Source organism: Phasianus colchicus, chromosome 1, assembly GCF_987193195.1.
Source record: "Phasianus colchicus chromosome 1, bPhaCol1.hap1.1, whole genome shotgun sequence".
Classification (NCBI taxonomy): domain Eukaryota; kingdom Metazoa; phylum Chordata; class Aves; order Galliformes; family Phasianidae; genus Phasianus; species Phasianus colchicus.
Window position 1 is genome coordinate 40162830 of NC_143436.1, and position 20850 is coordinate 40183679.

A 20850-nucleotide genomic window follows, 5' to 3' on the forward strand; every position below is an offset into this window, starting at 1 on the left:
CTCTGGGGAATCGATTGCTTCACATTCTTAGCAGCATTTCTTAGCAGGAGCTGGATGAAAATGGACCCATCTGCATCTTAAAAAACGTAGTACCTTAGAAAATCTATATTTTGTGAACATTTATTGGAAATAGTATTGCTTTTCCAGCTTAGTTTTGCTGGAATTATTTATATTCTCAATTATACACCATTGCCTAGGCTTGGAAGCAGTGTCATCCACCTTTCCCTTATTATCGTTTCAGTCTATTGATTCCAAATAGCAACACTTACCCATTTCACTGCTGTGTCATCCTCTTCCTCAGCTTCTAATAACCTCAAACACTCAGGCTTGTCTTTTCAAATATTTCTACTTTCAATTCTGAAAGCTAAAGGATTTCTGAAATACATATGTGCTTTCTGGATTCTTGGTTTGTTTGATTTTATTACAGAACATGATCCCTTGACTAGACTATATCAAGTTCTTGTCTCAATGGAGCAGCACACAAAGTTATGCCGGGTTGCGCAGATGCAATCTGGTTTGTCAGTGAAGTACAAGATCAGATTGCTCCACCACTTTTGTACCAAATTGGATAGCAGCTGTATAAAATTGTAGCGGGTATCCAAGCTGAAAACTATCATGTACCTTTGGATTTCTGATCGTTTGTGTCACATTTGACTGACTTTTAAGCAGAAATGGTGTACAGTAAGCAATGAAATCATAACATGTCAGTCAAATATCCATTTCTGCCATTAAATGGCTTCGAGAATTTGAAGAAGCTTGGGGTACATTGGGCCATGGGTTATTGGTCTTGTTCTCAGAAATACTTTCATCTTTCATCTAATGATGCCGTTTGTCAAGTTGTCTGATCTCGTCTTAGAACAGGAATAATATTCTTGGCAGCAGAGTGTTCTTACTGCAGATACTGTTGGCCTTGAATGCTTGTTCTGTAGTCTGATTTTGAATGTTAATCCACCATATTGCGTTTGCAACACAGAGATCTCCAGTTCTTGAATTTTTCTGTGAACTGGGGACAGAGAAGAAAGGTAAAGTGGGTCCAGAGGAGGGCCACTAAGATGAACAGAGGGCTGGAGCACCTCTCCTATGAGGAAAGGTCGAGGGAATTGGGATTGTTTAGCTTGGAGAAGAGAAGGCTCCGGGGACACCTCACTGTGGCCTTCCAGTACTTGAATGGAGAATATAACAGGAGGGAGAATGACTGTTTACAAGGGTGGATAGTGATAGGACAGGGGGGAATGGTTTTAAACTGAGACAGGGAAGGTTTAAATTAGATAATAGGGGGAAGTTTTTCACACAGAGGGTGGTGACACACCAGAACAGGTTGCCCAAGGAGGTTGTGGATGCCCCATCCCTGGAGCATTCAGTGCCAGGCTGGATGTGGCTCTGGGCAGCCTGGTCTGGAGGTTGGTGACCCTGCACATAGCAGGGAGTTGAAACTAGGTGATCACTGTGGTCCTTTTCAACCCAGGCCATTCTATGATTCTATGATTCTATGACTTCAGCACTTCCGTAATTCTGGGCATAATCCTGATGTTACTCTTGTTTATGTAAAAATGCCTTGAGTTTCAGGTCACTGCTTTTCATTACATGGAGGCATCAGGAATGCAGTCCCCCAGCCCTTGCTCTGTAAGAGCCCACATTCAGAATCTGACCTTCAGGCTTTTCAAAGCTTTGTGGTTTTGTTATACTGCAAAATAGGTTTTCACTCAGTTGTCATTCTTTGCTGAACTGATGTAACTTAGTTGTTTAGTTAAGCTCAGTTGAAACTGCTGGTAAGTTTAGCCTACACTGTAATTTCTCTTGTTGAGACTGAGATGAAGGTGTTGCCTGTCCCAAGAAAATCTTCTTTTCCTAATTGTTGCTAAATTTAATCCAAGACGAAGCAGTCTTCTGAACACCATCCAGAATGGCCGTGTTCACACCTGGAGCCGACACAGTTCTTGCCTTGCGGTGTTCCAGGAGTCTCTTTCTCACCACTGAAAAGCAAATCGACTGGAGCTGTCATTAGTGATTGTCTTGGGCAGACAGGAAGGAAAGGTTTTGTATGGCCTCTGAGTCTAAAAGAGCACGAGTAAATGTCTGTGTCATGGGTTGCTTTAGGTTTCCTGTAGAGGATTGGTGGTACCTCGTTTGAGACAGCAAAGACTTTGATCTTGTGAATCAACACTAAAATTAGGTGCCAAAAATAGACAGTAAGAATATACAAGAAAACACTGCAAAACCCTGCTGAAAAGACAGTGCATGTTTTGGAGAGGAGGAGAGAGGAGGAGAAGAAAGAGAGCCATTTATTTTCTCTTAGTTATTCTAAATGGATATTCGTAGGCTAAAAGCATACTGCAATCATGTAGCTCCTTACTTACATTTATACTTTTTCCCTAATGCTTAAATCCAATAGAAAAGAAATTAATGGAGACAAAATGAAGATTGAACTTCATACAAGTGGAAACTTCTCCGATTGAAAAAGTCCTAGGAATGTCATTTCAAATTGAGATTGAAAAACAGGTGTTTGTGGGCTCTCTTTATATACAAGCTGCTGATGAGCAATCACACCATGAACCCTTACTATGGCAGTGCTGACATGAAGAGTCTGAAGCACGGAATGTATGTCTCTGCTACAATAAATCGCTAATAAACCAGTTAGAACATCTTTTGCTTTTAATAGAGTTTCTCTCTATTTCAGGGTTGATTAATTCCTTTCAGTGAATACTGTCACTCACTTCAGTGCAGTTTTCTTTATTATCCAGTAATACTGGAACTCCTATCTGTCCTCTGTGCAATTTAAGATTAGGACTTATTTTGCCTCACAGCTACAGGGCTTGGGTTTTTAATGTTTGTTTGGGGTTTTTTTGGTTGGTTTTTTTTTTTTTTTTTTTTTTTTTGCTGTGGGGGTTGGAGAAACAACCAGAAAAGGCATTTGCTTTCAGTCAGCGTATTGCTGGAAGTGCACAGACAGTACAGGGAAAGCTGTATCCACTGTTTTCAGAGAAAGAAAATGGAAATTGAAGGCTGTTTCCTACCCCGTTGCAGTCACTTAGAACCTTTGTCCTAAGTAAGAATATTTCAGCACTTGGCTGTGGCAAAGTATTCTTTTGGATTATGATCTAAACTTCTTTCTGATTGGCATTAGTTCCTTTCAGTTAGCTCTTCTCATGAGTGCAGCATTCCACTACATTAAAGAAATTGCTTTCTTTGCTTCTGCCAGTTATTTCCAGGTGCCTTTCCTTACTTTTGTCTCTGTCTAGCACAGCAGTCTTCCTCGAGACTTTCATCCCACACGTTTAAGCCTGGAAGCACAAAGAAACATCACCAGGGAAATGGAAATTCTTGGCTAACAAAAATTGGTATATCCCTCTGGGTTTCTTTCAATCAAGTCCCCTAAAATCTTGATAGTCACACCATCATCCAGTGCACAGGCAAGAAGCTATTTGCAGCAAATACCCACAGGAGCAGATAGTTGATCTGACAGAGGCCCAAAGGTGAGGATCACAGAAATAAGGTGGGCAAAGGCACTTCCATGAAAGGTAGGAGGCACAGTGCCAGCCCTGGCACTGCTAAATGGCAGTAGTACTCAAAATGCAGTGTTCTGCTCAGCAGTGCAGATTGAGAACCCGTTTCTTGTGTCTTTTAGCCTTGTCTCAACCTCGAGACATTGGTACATGTGTTCAGATGGCTTCAGCCAACAGAGGGGTCTGACGAACATCTCAGTCAAGTTAGCAGTTTAACCTCGCTGTTTCATCGTGGTGTTTGAATTGTAGGTACAAGGGGCAGTGTGTGCCTCAGAGAGAGGAACTGCACTCTGTCCCCCCATCCCAAAAATTGGTACCCCACCCTGAAAGACCTGGATAGACAGGTAGCCCAGTTATGCAGAGCCCACAGACACTCACATAGACACATCATTATTCACCCAGTTTCTGTCTTTTTCTGCTAAAGCATCCTATATGACCTGTTCTTTATTCCCAGTTTCATTTTGTTTTCCATATAATGTGCTTCTGCTTCTCTCTCTGCTCCTCTGTACGCCATTATTTCTCACTCAAGGCATATTTACCCCTCTCTCCTGCTCAGTCCACTTCAGGGTAGTACTTGGAATCTCTCTACACTTCTATGTATTATCCTCTTTCTGCTGTTTCCAGTACCACCAATTTAGTAAATATAAATGTAATTAATTTTTTCTCTGTATCATCAAAATGTATTACATAAATTCAGACTCAGCAGTTTGCTGGAATGTGCTGCCTGAAGTATTGCCAGTTAGCTTTGGTTTCTATCTGAATTCATTTACTGGACAGTCTGCCTGCATCAGCAATCCCACTCAATATTTTTCCACCATTTGATGTTAATGCCAGCAACATCTCCGTTGTTCCATCTGTATATTTTGTCATATGCAGCGATACACATGACAACATTCTTCATATTACACTATGCTTTTTTATTTATTATCTGTTACCCTTTCCCAGTATGTTAAAAGTTTTACAGTGCCACACTGTATTTGCTTGCTAAATTCAAGCTCTGTGAGCAGTTCGCTCCTTCCTTTCAGGTGCAAATACAGGGGAATGAGGTTTACTGCTTCAGTGCTTGTAGTTTGCATGTAATCACATTTACAGAGTGCCTGGTTAAGTTGCTTTGCTTTTGCACCAGGGCATTATGTGTTTACATACGGCCAAATCTTAAGGAGCTTTTTCCTGTTGGTTCAACCCACACTTAGTGTGCTTCATAGAACTATTTGTTTTGCCTCTGTGCAGCTATGTTGAAGTGAGCTGCTTGGATGCAAGAGAGACAGATAACTGCCCTTGCTCTGGCGGTAAACTTAATCATAATCTCATAAGCACTAATTTGTGCTGTTTTTAAATAAGAGTTTTGGCTTCTTCGTTTTTTCAGTTTTATGCTACTTCCCCCATCTGGTGTTGTAACATTTGTTGTTATGTTCCAGTTGGAAGCACTATGGGTGGAATTACAGACTCATCTGCTGGCTGAATAGCCCTTAGGCCTTTGTGAACATTTCTGTTTCTACTGTCAGCTCTACATGCTCAGCAGTCTCAGTTTGGGATTCTCAGATGAGGGAATTGCTGGCTCCGCTGTCAGTTTTACAACACCTCCATCCTCCCAGAGCTCTCTGCTTCTCTGAACTCAGCATTTCAGTAACAACTTGATACTCATTTAACTGCACAGCTGTTATTCTGAGACTGCTTTGCTACACAGCCATTCACCTTTTTCATTATAACAGGGGACTATTGTTAGTTCTTCCAAATACCGATCCTTCTTCCCCAACTTTAAATGGATTATTGGAATCCATTATTCCTATGAGAATCGATCTGTTACTGAACATAAATGGGCAAATGTTTTCACGTATAAATTATCCACTCTTCGGAGAAGTTTTATAAATTATGCACTCTTCTGCTAAAGGCGCTTGTGGAAATACATTAACCAAAATCATCTAACCTGTTACACCATGACACATAATAGGATAAAAAACGGGCCCTGAGCTGCATCTGGAGCAGTCCACCCACAGGGCACAGACAGAAGTTAGCACATGTAGTATCAGTCTTTTTTACTAAATTGGTTACAGCTATCAGTGGTGTTTGACACCCTGCCTGGGCTGGTTGCAATTTCTGAACTCAATTCATGGCCCATGGGGTGGTGCTGGGAGAATCTCCCGGGCACGCAGCTGAATCCTCAGCCCACTTAATAAAGTGATTTTTAAAAGTGTTTTGCCGGGATTGGAACTGGCACAGATGCCACCACCGGAAACTGCAGGAAATACTTTTGCTACCCACATTTCCCTTGTGCACTGATCAAGTACTGGCTGCAGCTCAAGATCTGGCTGATAACATCAAGTACTCTACAGCCCAGTGGAGTTATGGAAACTCCGATAATGTCCCTAGTGACTAAATGGGAACACTAGCTGAGAACTGGACATTTAAATAAAACTCAACAATCCTGTTTTCATTAAAGTGTTGTGGTTAAGAAAGAAAGAAAAAAAAGACACAAAACCTGTATTTTATGCCAAGAGAATTCCTCCTAATAAGAATGTTTTTCAGTGTTTTGAGATGTCAGCTGCTGCTTAAAAATTGCATTCCACTTTCCATGTGCTTGTTTGTGAGGAAAGTAGAATGTCCAGTAGCTTGCATCAATGTAGAATGTACCATAGCACTTGCATTCTTTCTTAGTAGTGGTATCTTACATTGTTTCTTCTCGAGATAACACATTTTCCTCCTCTCTGGCTTTCTTTCCTTTCTGGAGCTTACACTTCATCTGAAAAATATTGACTTAGACAATCCAGGCACAAAATCACAAGCTCATTATGTCATAGACTTTAATTATCCTCTCTCATCCATACATGAATACACAGAAGAAGAAAAAGTTAAGGCAAATTATCCATGGCCTGAAAGCCACAGGCATCATGTGAGTCATCGCTTTCCTGGGAGAGGAGGGTTTATAGGCCCACAGAGGCAGCACATCCCATGATTCTTGGGAAGAATCAGCAAACCTGTGGGAACTACTGGCAGAGTTTGTCCCACTGTGCTCTGTGGGTGCCGTACTGAGTCCAGCCCTCCTCCTGCCTTGCTCAAAGGCACTGGCCTTGTGTTCCCACCCTGCTGGTTGCTGTAAGATGTGATTGATCCTTGCTCTTTATAGTGGAACTGACAGCCCTCCCCACAAGTTACCTCTGCTCTAACTGTGAGTGCAGAACCATTTCTAAGGTTACATTTCTGAATCTGATTTTCTTTACTTATTGAATCAATTTTTGAGTTCTTCAAGAATTTCTTTTTCTTCCCAAAATGGAAGCACCACTGTCTGCCTACACCTTTGCTCTAAATATCAGTGCTTTGGCATGGGCTTGGCAGTGCATTTGCATTTTGCATTGGTGGGAAAAAAAAAGTCTGTGCTAATTAGCACCCAGTTAGCCCGAACAATTTGAAGACAAAAACACAGCCAGAGGCAGTTCTGGCACTCTATTTCTTTTCAGTTTCTACTTTTTATTTGAGTACATCTTCATATTACAGTGTTTGTCATATGAAACTTTACTCGGCTGTATCCGTGACTAGTTTGTTCTGGCTCAGCTTTTTCCTCTTAATCATGTTAGGATTCTTTGAAGCTTGAGGAGGGTTTTCTCTGATCCGTCCGCACAGAGCTGTGTGGGATTTTTTTCTTTAAACTGTTATTCTTCCCCACATGCATTCTGGACTGTAATTGCACACCTAATCAAGTCCAGTGTTTCCTCTGAAGCATTTTTCAAATTTGTCAACTTTCTAGTTGCTTGCTTTTCATATTACAGAAGCCTTACAAATATTTATCAAAGATCAGCACCATCCTTATGTTTGCATTCAGAATAAGCCACTGTAGTAAAGCCATGCCACGCTGAGTACTTTGTTGACATTTTTCTGCTGAAGATCCATACAAGTGGAAATTTGTGTGCTGAATACTACCTGGAAAATGATTTTTCATTAGCTACTGATCCCCGTAACATACTTTTCATCTTAAAATTCACTGTCAAACAGTCATTCTTGAGTTCCACTTTTTCTTCAGATATGGTCATTAGCCATGATTTTCTTCTTTTGCAATGTAGTATTTGCTTTTAACTGCCAAATTTGCTTCTCCTAAACCTCTGATAATTAAGTGCATCTTGTCTATGACATGATGATGATAAAATAGTTGTTGTATTAAGATGATTCTAATTGTGTATGTATGCTTCACAGTCCACACAAATCAAGACATCTTCACCTGATATCACATGCCATTTCACTTATCCTTTAAATAACATATTGGCATCTTATCGCAAACTTCAGGAAGACAAAATTTGTCAGCTTGTCACCCAGTGCTTTAAAAGCTGTTCAGCCACCCTCCCTTGAGATGTTGTAAAATCTATAGTGCACGATTCGTTACGAATTTTATAGCTTTTTAGCATTTGTGGATAGCCTGTTAATGAGTGAATAAATGACACAATTTTTTTTAATCCCACACATTGCTTAGTGCCAGTTATTAAGCAATGGACACACAGCCATTCTGTCTCCTTCAGCAGAGAAACATCTGTAGCGCCCTGGATGCAACATCCCTTCCTCCAGGTGGTTGGGTAGTGTCATGCATTGGGGATATAATGTGGATCCTAAGCCCCTGCTTACTCAAAAAGAACAAAACTTAGGAAAAAACAGAGTGCTGTTCACCTCTTCTAAACTGCAGTATAACTGTTCACATCCAAGCTAATAGGCTACCGTGCCTTTTGGGGTACAATCCACTTGATAAAAGATAGGTTTCTACTCTGGAATTAGATAACTATCCAGACTATACAAAGGGAAAAGCTTTCTCATTTTCATAGGCACTGGATGTAGACATTAACATGTGGTCCAAAGAATTCTGCTCTCTGTGCCCATGCTATGCACTTAACGTTGTTTATCATTGCTGGGTTTTAATATCAGTGCTGTCATTCTTACTAGTCTTACTTATTCTGTGAGATTATTTACATGTTAAAGCATTACTCAGCATGAGTAATGGTGCCAGCACTGAGGTTATGCTGTGAGTAGAGAGAAGAGAGGTTTCCATTATTGCTATGCCTTATCTCAGAAAAATCACTGGAGACTGTCACTTCTCAGAGGTTCTGCTTGCTTTTGATCATCCTCCCTTCTTCCAATAATTGAGTCCAAGCATTTTAGCTTCTGTTATTTGTGGAAAAGAACCCATCTTTTTGAGACGCTTACTTGTGAAGTTGCAAGGAGGTCTGTGTAGGTCGCATGCAAATAGATTCCTGCAGAGCTGGTGGTGGTAGGGCTGGTGAGGTAGGTTACGGGCCAGTCTAACTGAAGGGGTCATGTATTGGACTCAGAAGAACAAAGAGAGGGGAGAACCACGAAAGGCCAGGATGCTTCAAGAAACAGAAAGTAGACGTGCAGTCTAATAAGCATGAACTCAGCTAAAGTATCTCATTCATTCACATATATGAGTTGGACACCCTATTCTGATCTGCACTGTTTTTGTGATTAGTAAAGTTATTTAATACGTTCTTTTAAAACTAGAAAATAAGGAATATGACTTCAGTTAGATGACTTTTTAAATTCATATTTAGTTTGGCTTGGCAGTTTCACTATATGATGAAAAAACCCAAGGCTATTGTATCACATGGTATGTGCCCTTCTGTACTCCATTTGGGACCTCTGCCACTGACATTTCTGCATGACAGTGTTAAGATAGTACCACTTGGATCTTTCCTACTGAAAAAAAACTGGCATTTGCCTGAGCCAAACTCATATACTCTGACAAAGAAACATAAGATACTGATAGGATGTGAAAAAGAAGCCACCAAGATGTAGGCTTATTTGCCTTGTCCTGTGGCCACAAGTTATCAGGGGTCAAATTTTGTTCTAGTACCAGCAGGAAGATAGAAAATCTGTTAAAGGCAGAGCAGATAATTTAAATTGAATCTACATACAATCTTCAAACATTCATATACACTTGAATTCTAGGTTAAAGTATTTGTCCCCCAAATATGGAATGTTTATGTAGATCAGAATGTATCTGCATTGCTATATAAATCATTACAGTAGAGTTCCTTGTGAACCTATGAATAATCATCAGATCTGCTTATGTTGTCTTTGTACAAGCACAGGTCACTAAATTATTGGCTTATATTGATTACATTTATTTCAATAAACTTCTTCAGTTCTAATCCCCTCAATAATAATTGATTACTACGCTACTTAGCCTTCCAGCCTACCCTAGTTACTTAAATTATACTTTATCAGCATTATTTCTCATTTCTGTGTCTTAATGCACTGTCACTGGCTCCTTGACTACTAAACAGTTTTTAGTATAAATATATTAGCTATACCTAAAACATCATATTTTTGCATGTCAAAACTGTTGTGCAGTCAGCATGGGGCAGTCAGGTAGATGGGCCTTTTCTCAAGTATCATCTAATTTGAAGGAGTCCAAATTTGCCAGTTGTCCACATTCGAAACACTGCATGCCATGATGTTAAAAACAGTATTAAAAAAGAAAAAAAAAAAAATTATGTTGCCTTTTTGCTAGCACTTCTGTTCTTCATATTTCTGCTCTTAATTCATACATTGTGCAGTGAAAAGGAAGCCTTGCAGTTCCTTATCTAGCCTATGGCATAAAATTACCCAGATTTAGTTTGTATTTGTACTTGTGTCATTTGAGGGAGGAAGAATCTTAACCCACTGTGACAGAGTTCACCACAAAATCTTGAGAAGCTATTCCAGCTTTTTCAGTAGCCACACCACTAAAGTAAGTGTGTATTTCTAAGCTAAAATTTGTTTAGTTTCTTCTCACAGCCATTATATGTTTTTAGACCTTTGTCCACTGTCTGGAAGAGTCCACTAGCAGAATTATGTTCTCTTCAGACATACAGTAGATTGTAATCACATTACTCCAAAACTTAACTGTCTCCAACTGCTATGTTCCTAGGCACATTTCTGACTGTAGCAGAATACAATTATTGTTCTCAGATCCTTCAACCGTGAATTTCATTGGAGAGTAAAGCATGGCTTGTTCACAGTCATAAGTTTCACGCTCATTTGTCCTTCTTCTGCAGCTCCATCTTTTTTTTAGGAGGGACATGAGAAGCCCTCTCCTTAGATTACATTCAGGTTCTCTTAGTTTACACAGCACTTGACCTATGGCTGGCCGGTGTTTTCTGTGGCTCCATGTAACTCCCTAGAGGGATGGCTTGCCTCACTCTTCATCACAGGTCATCTGCCTAAAGCCAAAGGAGATACCTGCCCAATTTTTGGTGACGGTACCATACAGGCTGTTGAAAAAGAGGAGCTTGAGAATTCAAATAATGTTTTATGGTACACATAAACAAGAATACAACAGAGCTCAGTGAAGGTATTGCTAATTACAGTAACACCAGAATTGTTTCCAGGATGCTCAATGAACTGCAGAACAAAGTTAGGTGGAAATCTTCCTTTCCCTTGCATGCTAAGGAGATAGTGCAACAAATATTCTGTGCCTTTTCCATTGCAAACACTTTGCAGTTGTATAGGAGTTTTCCTATGGTGGAAATTAAGACTGTTTAATTACAAGCTGCTTGTTGCTAAAGATTTTTCTTTTCTTTTCTGAGTCTTGAATTTGTGAATTAAATTCTATAGAAAGCACACTGAACTACCTCTCTTACCTCTACCTCTTCTCTTGATTACCTAGATCCCTATGTGAAAATCCATCTGATGCAAAATGGTAAGAGGCTGAAGAAGAAAAAGACGACAATTAAAAAGAATACTCTGAATCCCTACTACAATGAGTCTTTCAGCTTTGAAGTACCATTTGAGCAAATTCAGGTAATGTCAAACAGTGTTTTGTCTTCTCCCTGCATTCCATTTCTCAGCCCTTATAAATATTTAACAGGAATCATGTTAATTATCACATGTCCATGCCTTCATTAGCACCTAGGTGCCAGCCCTGTGCTGCAGGAGATGAGTGTTACTGCTTCAAGAGGGAAATGATAAAATGCTCAGTACTTAGGAAGCTTTGATTCATCAGTGAGAAATGGATAACTGACACTTTATGTTAACAGAAATGGATTCTGGAAAAAAAAAACAAAAAACCTACAGGGAGATAGCAAAGGAATGTTCCTGAAAAAAAAAAAAAAAAGTATAGGGATAAAAGAAAAGTTTATACTATAATTTCCCCCAGATTATTGAAAATAATAAATTAGTATCATTGATCACAGTTGTGTTCCCTATGCATTTTTAGGAAATGTTTGTTGAAAGAACTGCAGCATCCCTGTCAAGTAAAATACTTCTTTTTTAATTATTTTTTTTAAATAGTTACCTCTTTTACCATGAAAACTTTTTCAGTGGTTCCCACTTCTCTTTGAAAAAGACATTTGAGAATCTCAGGGATATCATTTTTCTTGGCAGCTCAGTGCAGCTCCACTAGTTCTTTCTGTGCTATTCCTGAGGAGTTCAATTCCTACAACTAGGAGGCTGAGAATCCAGCTCATTGACCTGGAAGTTGCCTCCCCTAGTTGTGGAAAATACCACGTAACCACATCAGCATTACTCAAGGACTTGAGTACCTACCTTTGGGCTACTGGGAGGCTAATCATCTCTAATTTATGTGAATGAGATTTAACTTCTCACGTTAACTAACATTTTTCTCACAAGAGAGATGATTTTCCTAACCATCTTAGGAAGCTCAATTGTTAGAGCATTCATTATCAGGACAAGAATCGTGGGTTTAAATATCGCTTAAAAGAGTAGAGAACTGCATGCTGGCTTCCTAGCTTCCCAGGAGGCTCTGTGACCATGCAGACATTAAGCAAGACAAATTCTTTTCTGGATGGAGCTCAGTATGGAAAGTGTACTTTCGGGGGTCTCCCAGTTTGAAAGACAATAATTAAAAGTCTGGGAATACGTGCTTCTGTAGATTGCAAGAGAGGTCTTACACCTCTCCTTATAGATCAGGTGCCTTGTTGCTATGGGGGGTTGAAATGACATTGGTTAAATGTACAGCCAACAGACATCATTAGGGAAAACTGCAAGGCAACAGAGACTGCAAGGCAGCCTCCTCTTGACTAGGAGAGAGCCTGGTAATGGTTTTGGGAATCTGCATCCTCGATTCTGACAGCAGCTGAACTGGAGAGAAGTCCAGAAGCTAAGGCCTACCTTTCACAAAAGCTGTGTGCTTGCCTTTTCTTGGCTTGGTTCTGACAAAGATAAAAAAGCTAAACAAGATGAGGCACTAGGAATAGTGACTAGAATGAATGACCGACCCTCCTAGGAGCTTTTTGATACCCCACAGCATAGTTACAGATGTCTATGGGCAGGAGTCAAAAAGCAGGAAATCCAATGGGAGCTGATTCCAAATGATTTTAATGAAAGCTGGTCACTGTCCTTGTGAAACATCTCAGAAAAAGCATCAAAGAACCAGAAGCTAAAAAAAGATCTATCCTAGAAAGCCTCTCTGAAATTTTTGAATAGGGACAGGGGTGGGGAACCTGAATGGATACCTCCAAGTTATCAAATATGAGCTTTGGCATGTTAACACTTACTCTGTGGGTGCTTGGCCATTTTGCCTTCTAAATCCTAAATCAGCTTAGTGAGGTGGATGCAGACATTTTAAAAAGTGTTGTAGTTTAGCTATCTAAAATTTTACTGCTTTTTGGTAAGTTTATTAGAGCGACTAATAGCTATTTACCTCAGGATATAGCCTCAATTTAATGATCTGTAGTTATGGACTGCGGTCACATGCCAGTGTATTTTGGAATTAGTTATGAAAGACTGTACTTAGAAGAGATTTCATTGTGGTCACTGTAGTAATTCCATCATCAGAAAAAAATGCATTTTAAATATTGTTTAGACTGATGTGATAGTAAGAATGGATTTAGGCTCTTAAGTGAAATGGGCACACAAGAAAAAATGGTATGTTGGAAGGCAATGGGAGAAGACCACTGGGAAGTCAAATCCTGTTCCTACAGTCAAATCAAGTACATGTTTCACCACTTTCAAAGCAGACCACATCCATAGGTAGCAGTCTCTACACCCATTCATTCTAAGGAAACTGCTAATCCAAGTATGTAGTAGCAGAGATGGTGCTTTCTGCTGCACCTGTTGGATTTTGCAGTGCAGCTGTTGCTTTAATATGTGGTAATATGTGGTACAAAAGTACTGAGATACTTACATTTCTCTGTGGGTTTAAGTCAGAGACCATGCAGTGAAAATCATTTCATCCTTAACCATCTGAGCTACTTTTTCTTCCATCTTTATAGATCAAAAAAGTGTCTTTTGTTTTCAGTGTTCGCTGTTGCATTATGATTAACAGAGGAAAAATCCAATAATAAATAGCCCCAAGCTTCTAGGTGCAGCAGGCAACTTTTTTTGTACCGTAAAATAATGCTCATGTCTATGTTTTGTATCTGTGATTGTATCATGCATCTAAAACATAAATGTTCATTTGGGGAGGTACCATCAACATTAAAGTGAGTGTATTGCAAGCAGCAAAACTGAAACATCATTTTGGCATCTAGGAATACTTGCTTCAGGATATTGCTATATATCATGAGTGCTCTGGGGAAACAGAATCTTGAGTTTGATGTACACTTTTGTCATCAGCAGCTATATCAATACTTTAGTGCTTGCTGGAATTACTTCTTTCTGTGGCTCAGTGAATTGCAGAGTCTTATAAGTGAATGGACCCTATAAAACAAAGCTCACGAGTCTGGTCTTGCAGAGATGCTTAAGGGTTACTTTCAAAAAGATAAATCCTATTGGAAGCAATGAAATTAATTGTGCTAGTAAAAAATCCAGACTATACACACATTTAAAACCTTAAATTTAAAAAACCTGATATTTGAGAATATATATATATATTATTTATTTATTTATTAAGAAAACTGTTTCAGTGCATTTCTTCCTCCAGTTCAGGAAGCTCACATTCACATAGGGAACTATATATATTTATAAGTCAGGAAAAGAACTGTATGCTCAACTTTAACAGGAAAATCTCTAAGGAGAAGCATTTACAGTTAAGTAAAATCAGCCCAAGGCTGTTTAATGTCTCAGATACTATTAAGAATACCACTCCACTGAAGGCGAAGCCGTTTGTACTGTTTCAGCAAATCTCAACAACCTGATGGTTAGGAACATGTGCATGTATACACAAGTACCTGCTTTGAACTCTGTCTCTCATTGTGCCCCAGCCCAAGCAAACAGGAACTGGTGTGTGAGCTCTGAGAGGTGGGCTCTCACAATTCTGTGTGCCAGAGCTACCAATCCTACACTCAAGTGGCTCTGCAGCTCCGGAACGGTTGCAGGCCAGACCTCACTGTGCTGATAGTGCTGCTGTGCCAGAGCCCTGAGACACCACAGCTTCTTCTTTCCGGCTCCCTTGGGTGTGCAGTCTCTTTTCCTGACTGCTTTGTAGTCGTATAGATCTATCACATACACATACATACGAGTGTGCACATTCACACACGCAGGTATGAACGTCTGTCTGTAGATAGCAGCTGTAAGGGCTGTCCTCTGAATTATTTCTGAAAACAGCAGATTGGCATGCAGGATAGATAGGAAGGAGTTGTTTAGAAGTAGAAAGAAAGGAGCGCAACATTGGAAATGATAAGTTGGTGTAGAATTCATTTCTGAATTCAGCCTTATAAGTTTAACGTTTGTTTATACAATACTGATATGTTTAATTGAATTACTTTTTAATTAGCTTTGCTTAAGATCTCACCTTTAGCCCTGCAGACTGCAGGTAGCCTGATTCTCCAGGAACAACAAAAAAACATATATATGTTGTTAAGCCATTAAAGGAAAAGTCAACTTTTATTCTCCCATGAAGCTCTTTGACACCAGGGGCTGAATTTCATGTTAACTGTGAGGTTCTGAGTAGAAATACATCTGGAAGGCTCACGAGAAGCAAAGACAAATGTTTAAATTCACTTATGGCTGGGGGAGCCTCCTCTGACAGTCATGCATCTGCTCAATTTGTGTCTACGGAGTCTCGATTGTAACTGTCTGTGCTCAAATTCCTCTCTGCCCTTCTCCCCTCACTGGTCTTTCTCTGTCTCATTGTAGAAAGTGCAAATTGTTGTAACTGTTTTGGACTATGACAAGATTGGCAAGAACGATGCCATCGGGAAAGTCTTTGTGGGCTACAACAGCACTGGAGCAGAGCTGCGGCATTGGTCAGACATGTTGGCCAACCCCAGGCGGCCCATCGCACAGTGGCACACCCTACAGCCCGAGGAGGAGGTAGATGCCATGCTGGCAGTCAAGAAGTAAATCAAATTAAATTCAAGTACGAAGAAGAAGAAGCCTTTCTGCATTTGCCCACATAGTGCTCTTTAGCCAGTATCTGTAAATACCTCAGTAATATGGGTCCTTTCATTTCCAGCCACGTGTTCCTGTCACTGATCAGTTGTACTTTTAAATTAATTCCTGTTTTAATTTGCACAACTTTAAATGTAGAGAGCCCTCTAACGGCGCTTCATTTCACCACTGCCCCCCAGATCTACTCTTCTTTTAAGCAATATGATGTGTAGATAGAGCATGACAGAAATTATTTATTGTATCACACAGTTGTATATATACACCAGTATGCTGAGAATTTATTTCTAGTTTGTGTATTTGTATGTTGTAAGCGTTTCCTAATCTGTGTATATCTAGATGTTTTTAATAAGATGTTCTATTTTAAATTATGTAAATTGACTGAGATATAGGAGAGCTGATAATATATTATAGGGTAACTATTGTATCGTCTGCATTCCAGAAAAAAAATTCCAACTTGTAAGGCACTAGTAGTGTTACACTGACATCTTAAAGGACAACTTAAATCTGAGCTTTCAACTGGACCATCCTAATAACAAGCTACGCATACACAGTGAATCTTGGAGGGGCACATCTAATTTGGTAGACTTCTTTGACAGGCAACTTAGCATGATCTGAGCAGCTCCGTGGCTGACCTCGAGGAGATGTAGCCAGAAGCCAGGAGATCATTTTTTTGTATATATTCCAAAGCGCAAACATTACAGACCGAAATGGCTTTCGATTGAAAGTTGAGGAAGCAGTTCCGTAGGAGGCGACAATTTCATCTCACGTGACAGTAAGAACATTGCAGAGGTTATGCGGGGAGGGGGGGACGGGAGGGGGGAGACGCAGCGGTCGCGAAACGCTGCCATGAAATCAAGAGTAGCTCTCCGTTATCACCTTTATACAAAATTTGCATACTGTGAATTCCATCCACGATTTCACATTATAATGAGTTTGCACATTAGACTTTGTAACAAAATATTTTATTATACTAACTCAGATTAGAAGGAATGCAGAATATTTTTTAGACACAGCCGTGTGAGTTTATTATACAAAATAGTTTCATGGTAAACGGACAGTATTGTAATCCCATCAGAAGATGACAAAATTTAGCCATAGTTCTAAATGCACTTCAAAGTAAGCCAAAAGAGAACAGCTAGTGACCTTTTATATACTATTTATACTTAAGTTTTAATTTGTCCTTTAAAAAAAAAAGTGAAAACAAAGAACAAGTTCTAGAAAACTGAAGCAACCTCTTCTGTATACTAGATGCTCGTTTCAGGAGGAGTTTTTAAATGTTTTCAATGTTATTATGTAGTAAATGGCACTATTATGAAGCTATTAGTCATTCCATAAGAGTCTTGAAAGACTGCTCTGTGTATCACTGTGACTGCCGTGTGTGCTTAGAAATGTAGTTTTCTCAGTGGATAGCAATCAATTTATTCCGTAGTGATATTGTAATAATACTGCCATTCCCTTCTACTGCACTGCCGAAGGAATGCATAGCACAAGCAGTTCTAGTTATTACGGACCAATTTAGAACTGGAGAGCTATGCAGGAGACAAGGAGGCTATATTGAATGGGTTGACCACGCAGCATTTTGTCAAGCCCTGTGCAATATTCCACATTTCCAACCTCCCTCACCCTTGCCCCCCGCTGCTTTACTGTAGATAGCCATCTTACAGCTAGCCAGCATGTCATCCCGGCTTGTGCCATCTCATCAAGTCATTTAGGGCATCACTTCTATCCCATGTTCCGTCCTTTGAAGTCCTTTGAAGCCCCTCGCTTGTCTTTCCAAGCTGTGAATATATTTATAATGCTTTGAAAAGCGGATTATTTTCAGCCATGCGAACTACCCCAGAAATGTGGAAATGCTATATCTTTTGGAGGGAAACGTGAGACACTAATGCTTTTCTCAATTGTACCTAAAAGAAATTATCGTGAAAAAAGAAAAAATGATGAATGTGGTTAGAGAACTGTGGACTGAAAATGAAATTCTACACCCTCCCTCAAGGCTCTGCTGCTGAGAGAGCTGTGACAGCCGGAGGTCAGTGTGGTGATGGCCACATGCCACCATTTTCAGTGCACGGTGGGAAAAAGGAGCAGCAAAGTGAGAGGAGACTAAAAATATGGTACTCTCCTCACCTCCAAAAGTAAGTAGCAAAACCCATTTTCTTTCTTTTTTACATGAAACACGGAAAATACACAAGTGAGACATCTTCTGATAGAAACAGGCACATACATGCAAAGCATCAAGCTGGAATACTTTAAAATCTTAACCTTGAGGACCAAACCCCACCAAAGAAAAGACCGAGACAGTCAGCTTTCCAGCATAAGAGCAGATATTCAGCTTCATGGTCTCTAGCTTTCAGTTGTTCATTCGGGATAGCTGCAGGTTCAAACTGCCAGAACTGATTCATTGTGTTAAGGTATTCTTAATGCTTTTTCTTCCTACACTGCCAGACTGAATGTCACCGTAGAATTGGTTTGTAAGGTACTACTATTCTCAGAGACCGAACCTGCTATTTGACCAAGATGACATTTTCATCCTCAAAGAAGCCACATGTACTTTTCTGACAAAGCTGTGTGAAGTATTAGAATCTGATGCTGTAGAAAGATCCTAGTTGCCTTTGTGTATATTTACTGCCTGCTTGAGTGTTTCTCTGTGTGGGTTTTCTCTGTATCTTGTAGAAATGTTTGGGGTGTTTTATCCTGCCATATCGCTCGTGGCCCGCGAGCTGACAACTTTAGCCGTATTTTACCTTCATTTTTGATGAGGTGGTTTATATTTTGTTTCACTTTGTGTAGTGACTTCCCACAGTAGAGTTTTCCAATTGTCGTTAAAATAACATACATATTACACAGATATTCAATAAAAATGTTTTATTTCCTGTTGATGTTTCAGTGTTTCTCTTTTGATCTAAAATTTAAAAAAAAAAAAAAAGCATTTCACTTAATTCACCTTAACACAACCATAAACACAGCAGTACTGCAAGTGCTATGGCACCAGGCCTTGATGGAGTCTGTCATAAAGCAGTCACAGCCAGCGCTTCTCCAGTAGGTGAACTCTGCCTGCCCTGCAGATGAAGTATTCCTCTGCTTTTCCAAAGAGGCTGATTATTGGCCTCCCGAAACGTGATTGTCTAACAAAACACAAGTACTTTCAATATCATGACAAAAAAGCCTGTACAATCAGTACTCCTCCAGCCAATTGCAATTGTTTGCAGAGAGATGGTACCTTTTAACTTATCCAAGAGCTACTTCTAAGCTGGCCATAAAAATCAAGCCTCTTGTAGACTAAAAGTCATTAGAGAAGGGACTAAAACTTAAAGTAGAAAAAACATTCTGTGAGAAATTGAATCCACTAATGATTGAACAGCATTGTACTTAAAAACGACTGAGTTTCCTGAGTCTACCAAGAGAAAACATTCAAAACAAACAACAGCAACAACACAAAAACTTGTAGCCAAGTTTGTAACATTTTCCACAGCAACCCTTTCTGTTACTGCTTTTTCTCCCAGTCTCCAAAGAAATTTACCCATTCCTTTCAAGAACCACAATAATTACTGATATGCACCACTTTAACCACAGTCGTTTCTGCACCAGGAGCTCATTGGAACAACTTTCAGTTCACACATTTCCCTATTCTCACTGCTCAGAAACTGCTCTTTTCTCCCAGCTGTTTTTTTACACCTTGAGTCAAGGAGCACCAAAGGGCCTTGTGCCACTTCTGTTGTCAGCATGTTCTTTATTAACAATCTTGATGAGGGGATCGAATGCACCCTCAATAAGTTTGCAGACAACACCACGTTGGAAGGGAGTGTTGATCTGCCAAAGGGGAGGAAGGTTCAACAGAGGGATGTGGATAGACTGGATCGATGGGCCGAGGCTAACTGTATGAGTCTCAATAGGGCCAAGAGTCAGATACTGCATTTTGGTCACAACAACGCCAAGCAACCCTACAGGCTTGGGGGGTGTGACTGGAAAGCTGCCTGATGGAAAGGGACCTTGGTGTAGTGATGGACAGTCGGCTGAAAATGAGCCAGCAGTTTGCCCAGGTGGCCAAGAAGGCCAATGGCATCCTGGCTTGTATCAGGAATGGAGTGGTGAGTAGGACTAGGGAAGTCATCCTGCCCGTGTACTGAGCACTGGTGAGGCCTCACCTCGAGTACTGTGTTCAGTTTTTAGCACCTCAGTACAGAAAGGTCATTGAGGTGCTGGAGCAGGTCCGAAGAAGGGCAACAAGGCTTGTAAAGGGCTTGGAGAATGTGCCCTATGAGGAGAGACTGAAGGAACTGGGGCTGTTTAGTCTGGGGAAAAGGAGGCTGAGGGGAGACCTTATTGCTCTCTTCCAGTATCTGAAAGGAGCTTACAGCGAGAGCGGGGTTGGTCTCTTCTCACTGGTGACAGGTGACAGGACGAGGGCAAATGGCCTTAAGTTTTGCCAGGGTAAGTTTAGGTTGGATGTCAGGAAAAATTTATTTACAGAAAGGGTTGTTAAGCACTGGAATGGGCTTCCCAGGGAGGTGGTTGAGTCACCATCCCTGAATGTGTTTAAAAACTCTTTGTATGCGGTGCTCGGGGGCATGATTTAGTGGAGGGTTGTTTGTTAGGGTAGTTTTTTAGGTTGTGGTTGGACTCAATGATTTTTAAGGTCTTTTCCAACCTGAGCAATTCCATGATTCTATGATTCTATGGGAGCACCTGTTGACATCTTCCAGTGGGCCTGGTGGGTTTGCCAGCATTTCTCTTCTTCCAGTATTGTCAGCAAGTCTGCATCTGTGGCTTGACAGAGCTGCTGCAAGATGCTGCTTATGGGTCTACAGGAGCCAAGGTAATGCTCCTGTAGTGTGCTGCAGTTCCCCATAGATACAGGCGGGTGCCATGTTATGAAGGCATGAGATGCTGCTGCTCCTTTCCTCGCCATCTAAGCTGTTGCATTGCTTAGACCAAGCATGTACTACCCTACGAGCATCAGTTTGCTTACGAACAGACCTAAATCTATTAAAGTCAATAAATAAAAATACTTTGATCCTGGCTCCCTATGTATCGGCTGTTTTGGTTGTTCTCGAGAATAACAAAATAACAACTTTGTCAA

General features: G+C 40.3%; 1 protein-coding gene across 2 annotated transcripts in view; it reads left to right on the forward strand.

The window, feature by feature from the left end:
* The window catches only part of SYT1 (synaptotagmin 1), a 337296-nt gene extending 321277 nt beyond the window's left edge, over positions 1-16019 (forward strand). Inside the window, exons 10-11 of one of the 2 annotated variants that reach the window (XM_090139151.1) lie at positions 11149-11282; positions 15519-16019. In XM_090139151.1, coding sequence (XP_089995277.1) covers positions 11149-11282; positions 15519-15725 — 341 coding nt within the window. In that variant the 3' untranslated portion in view covers positions 15726-16019. The remainder of the gene's footprint in view (positions 1-11148; positions 11283-15518) is intronic. The other variant, XM_090139144.1, reaches the window with a different exon arrangement.
* Positions 16020-20850: the final 4831 nt, after the last annotated feature.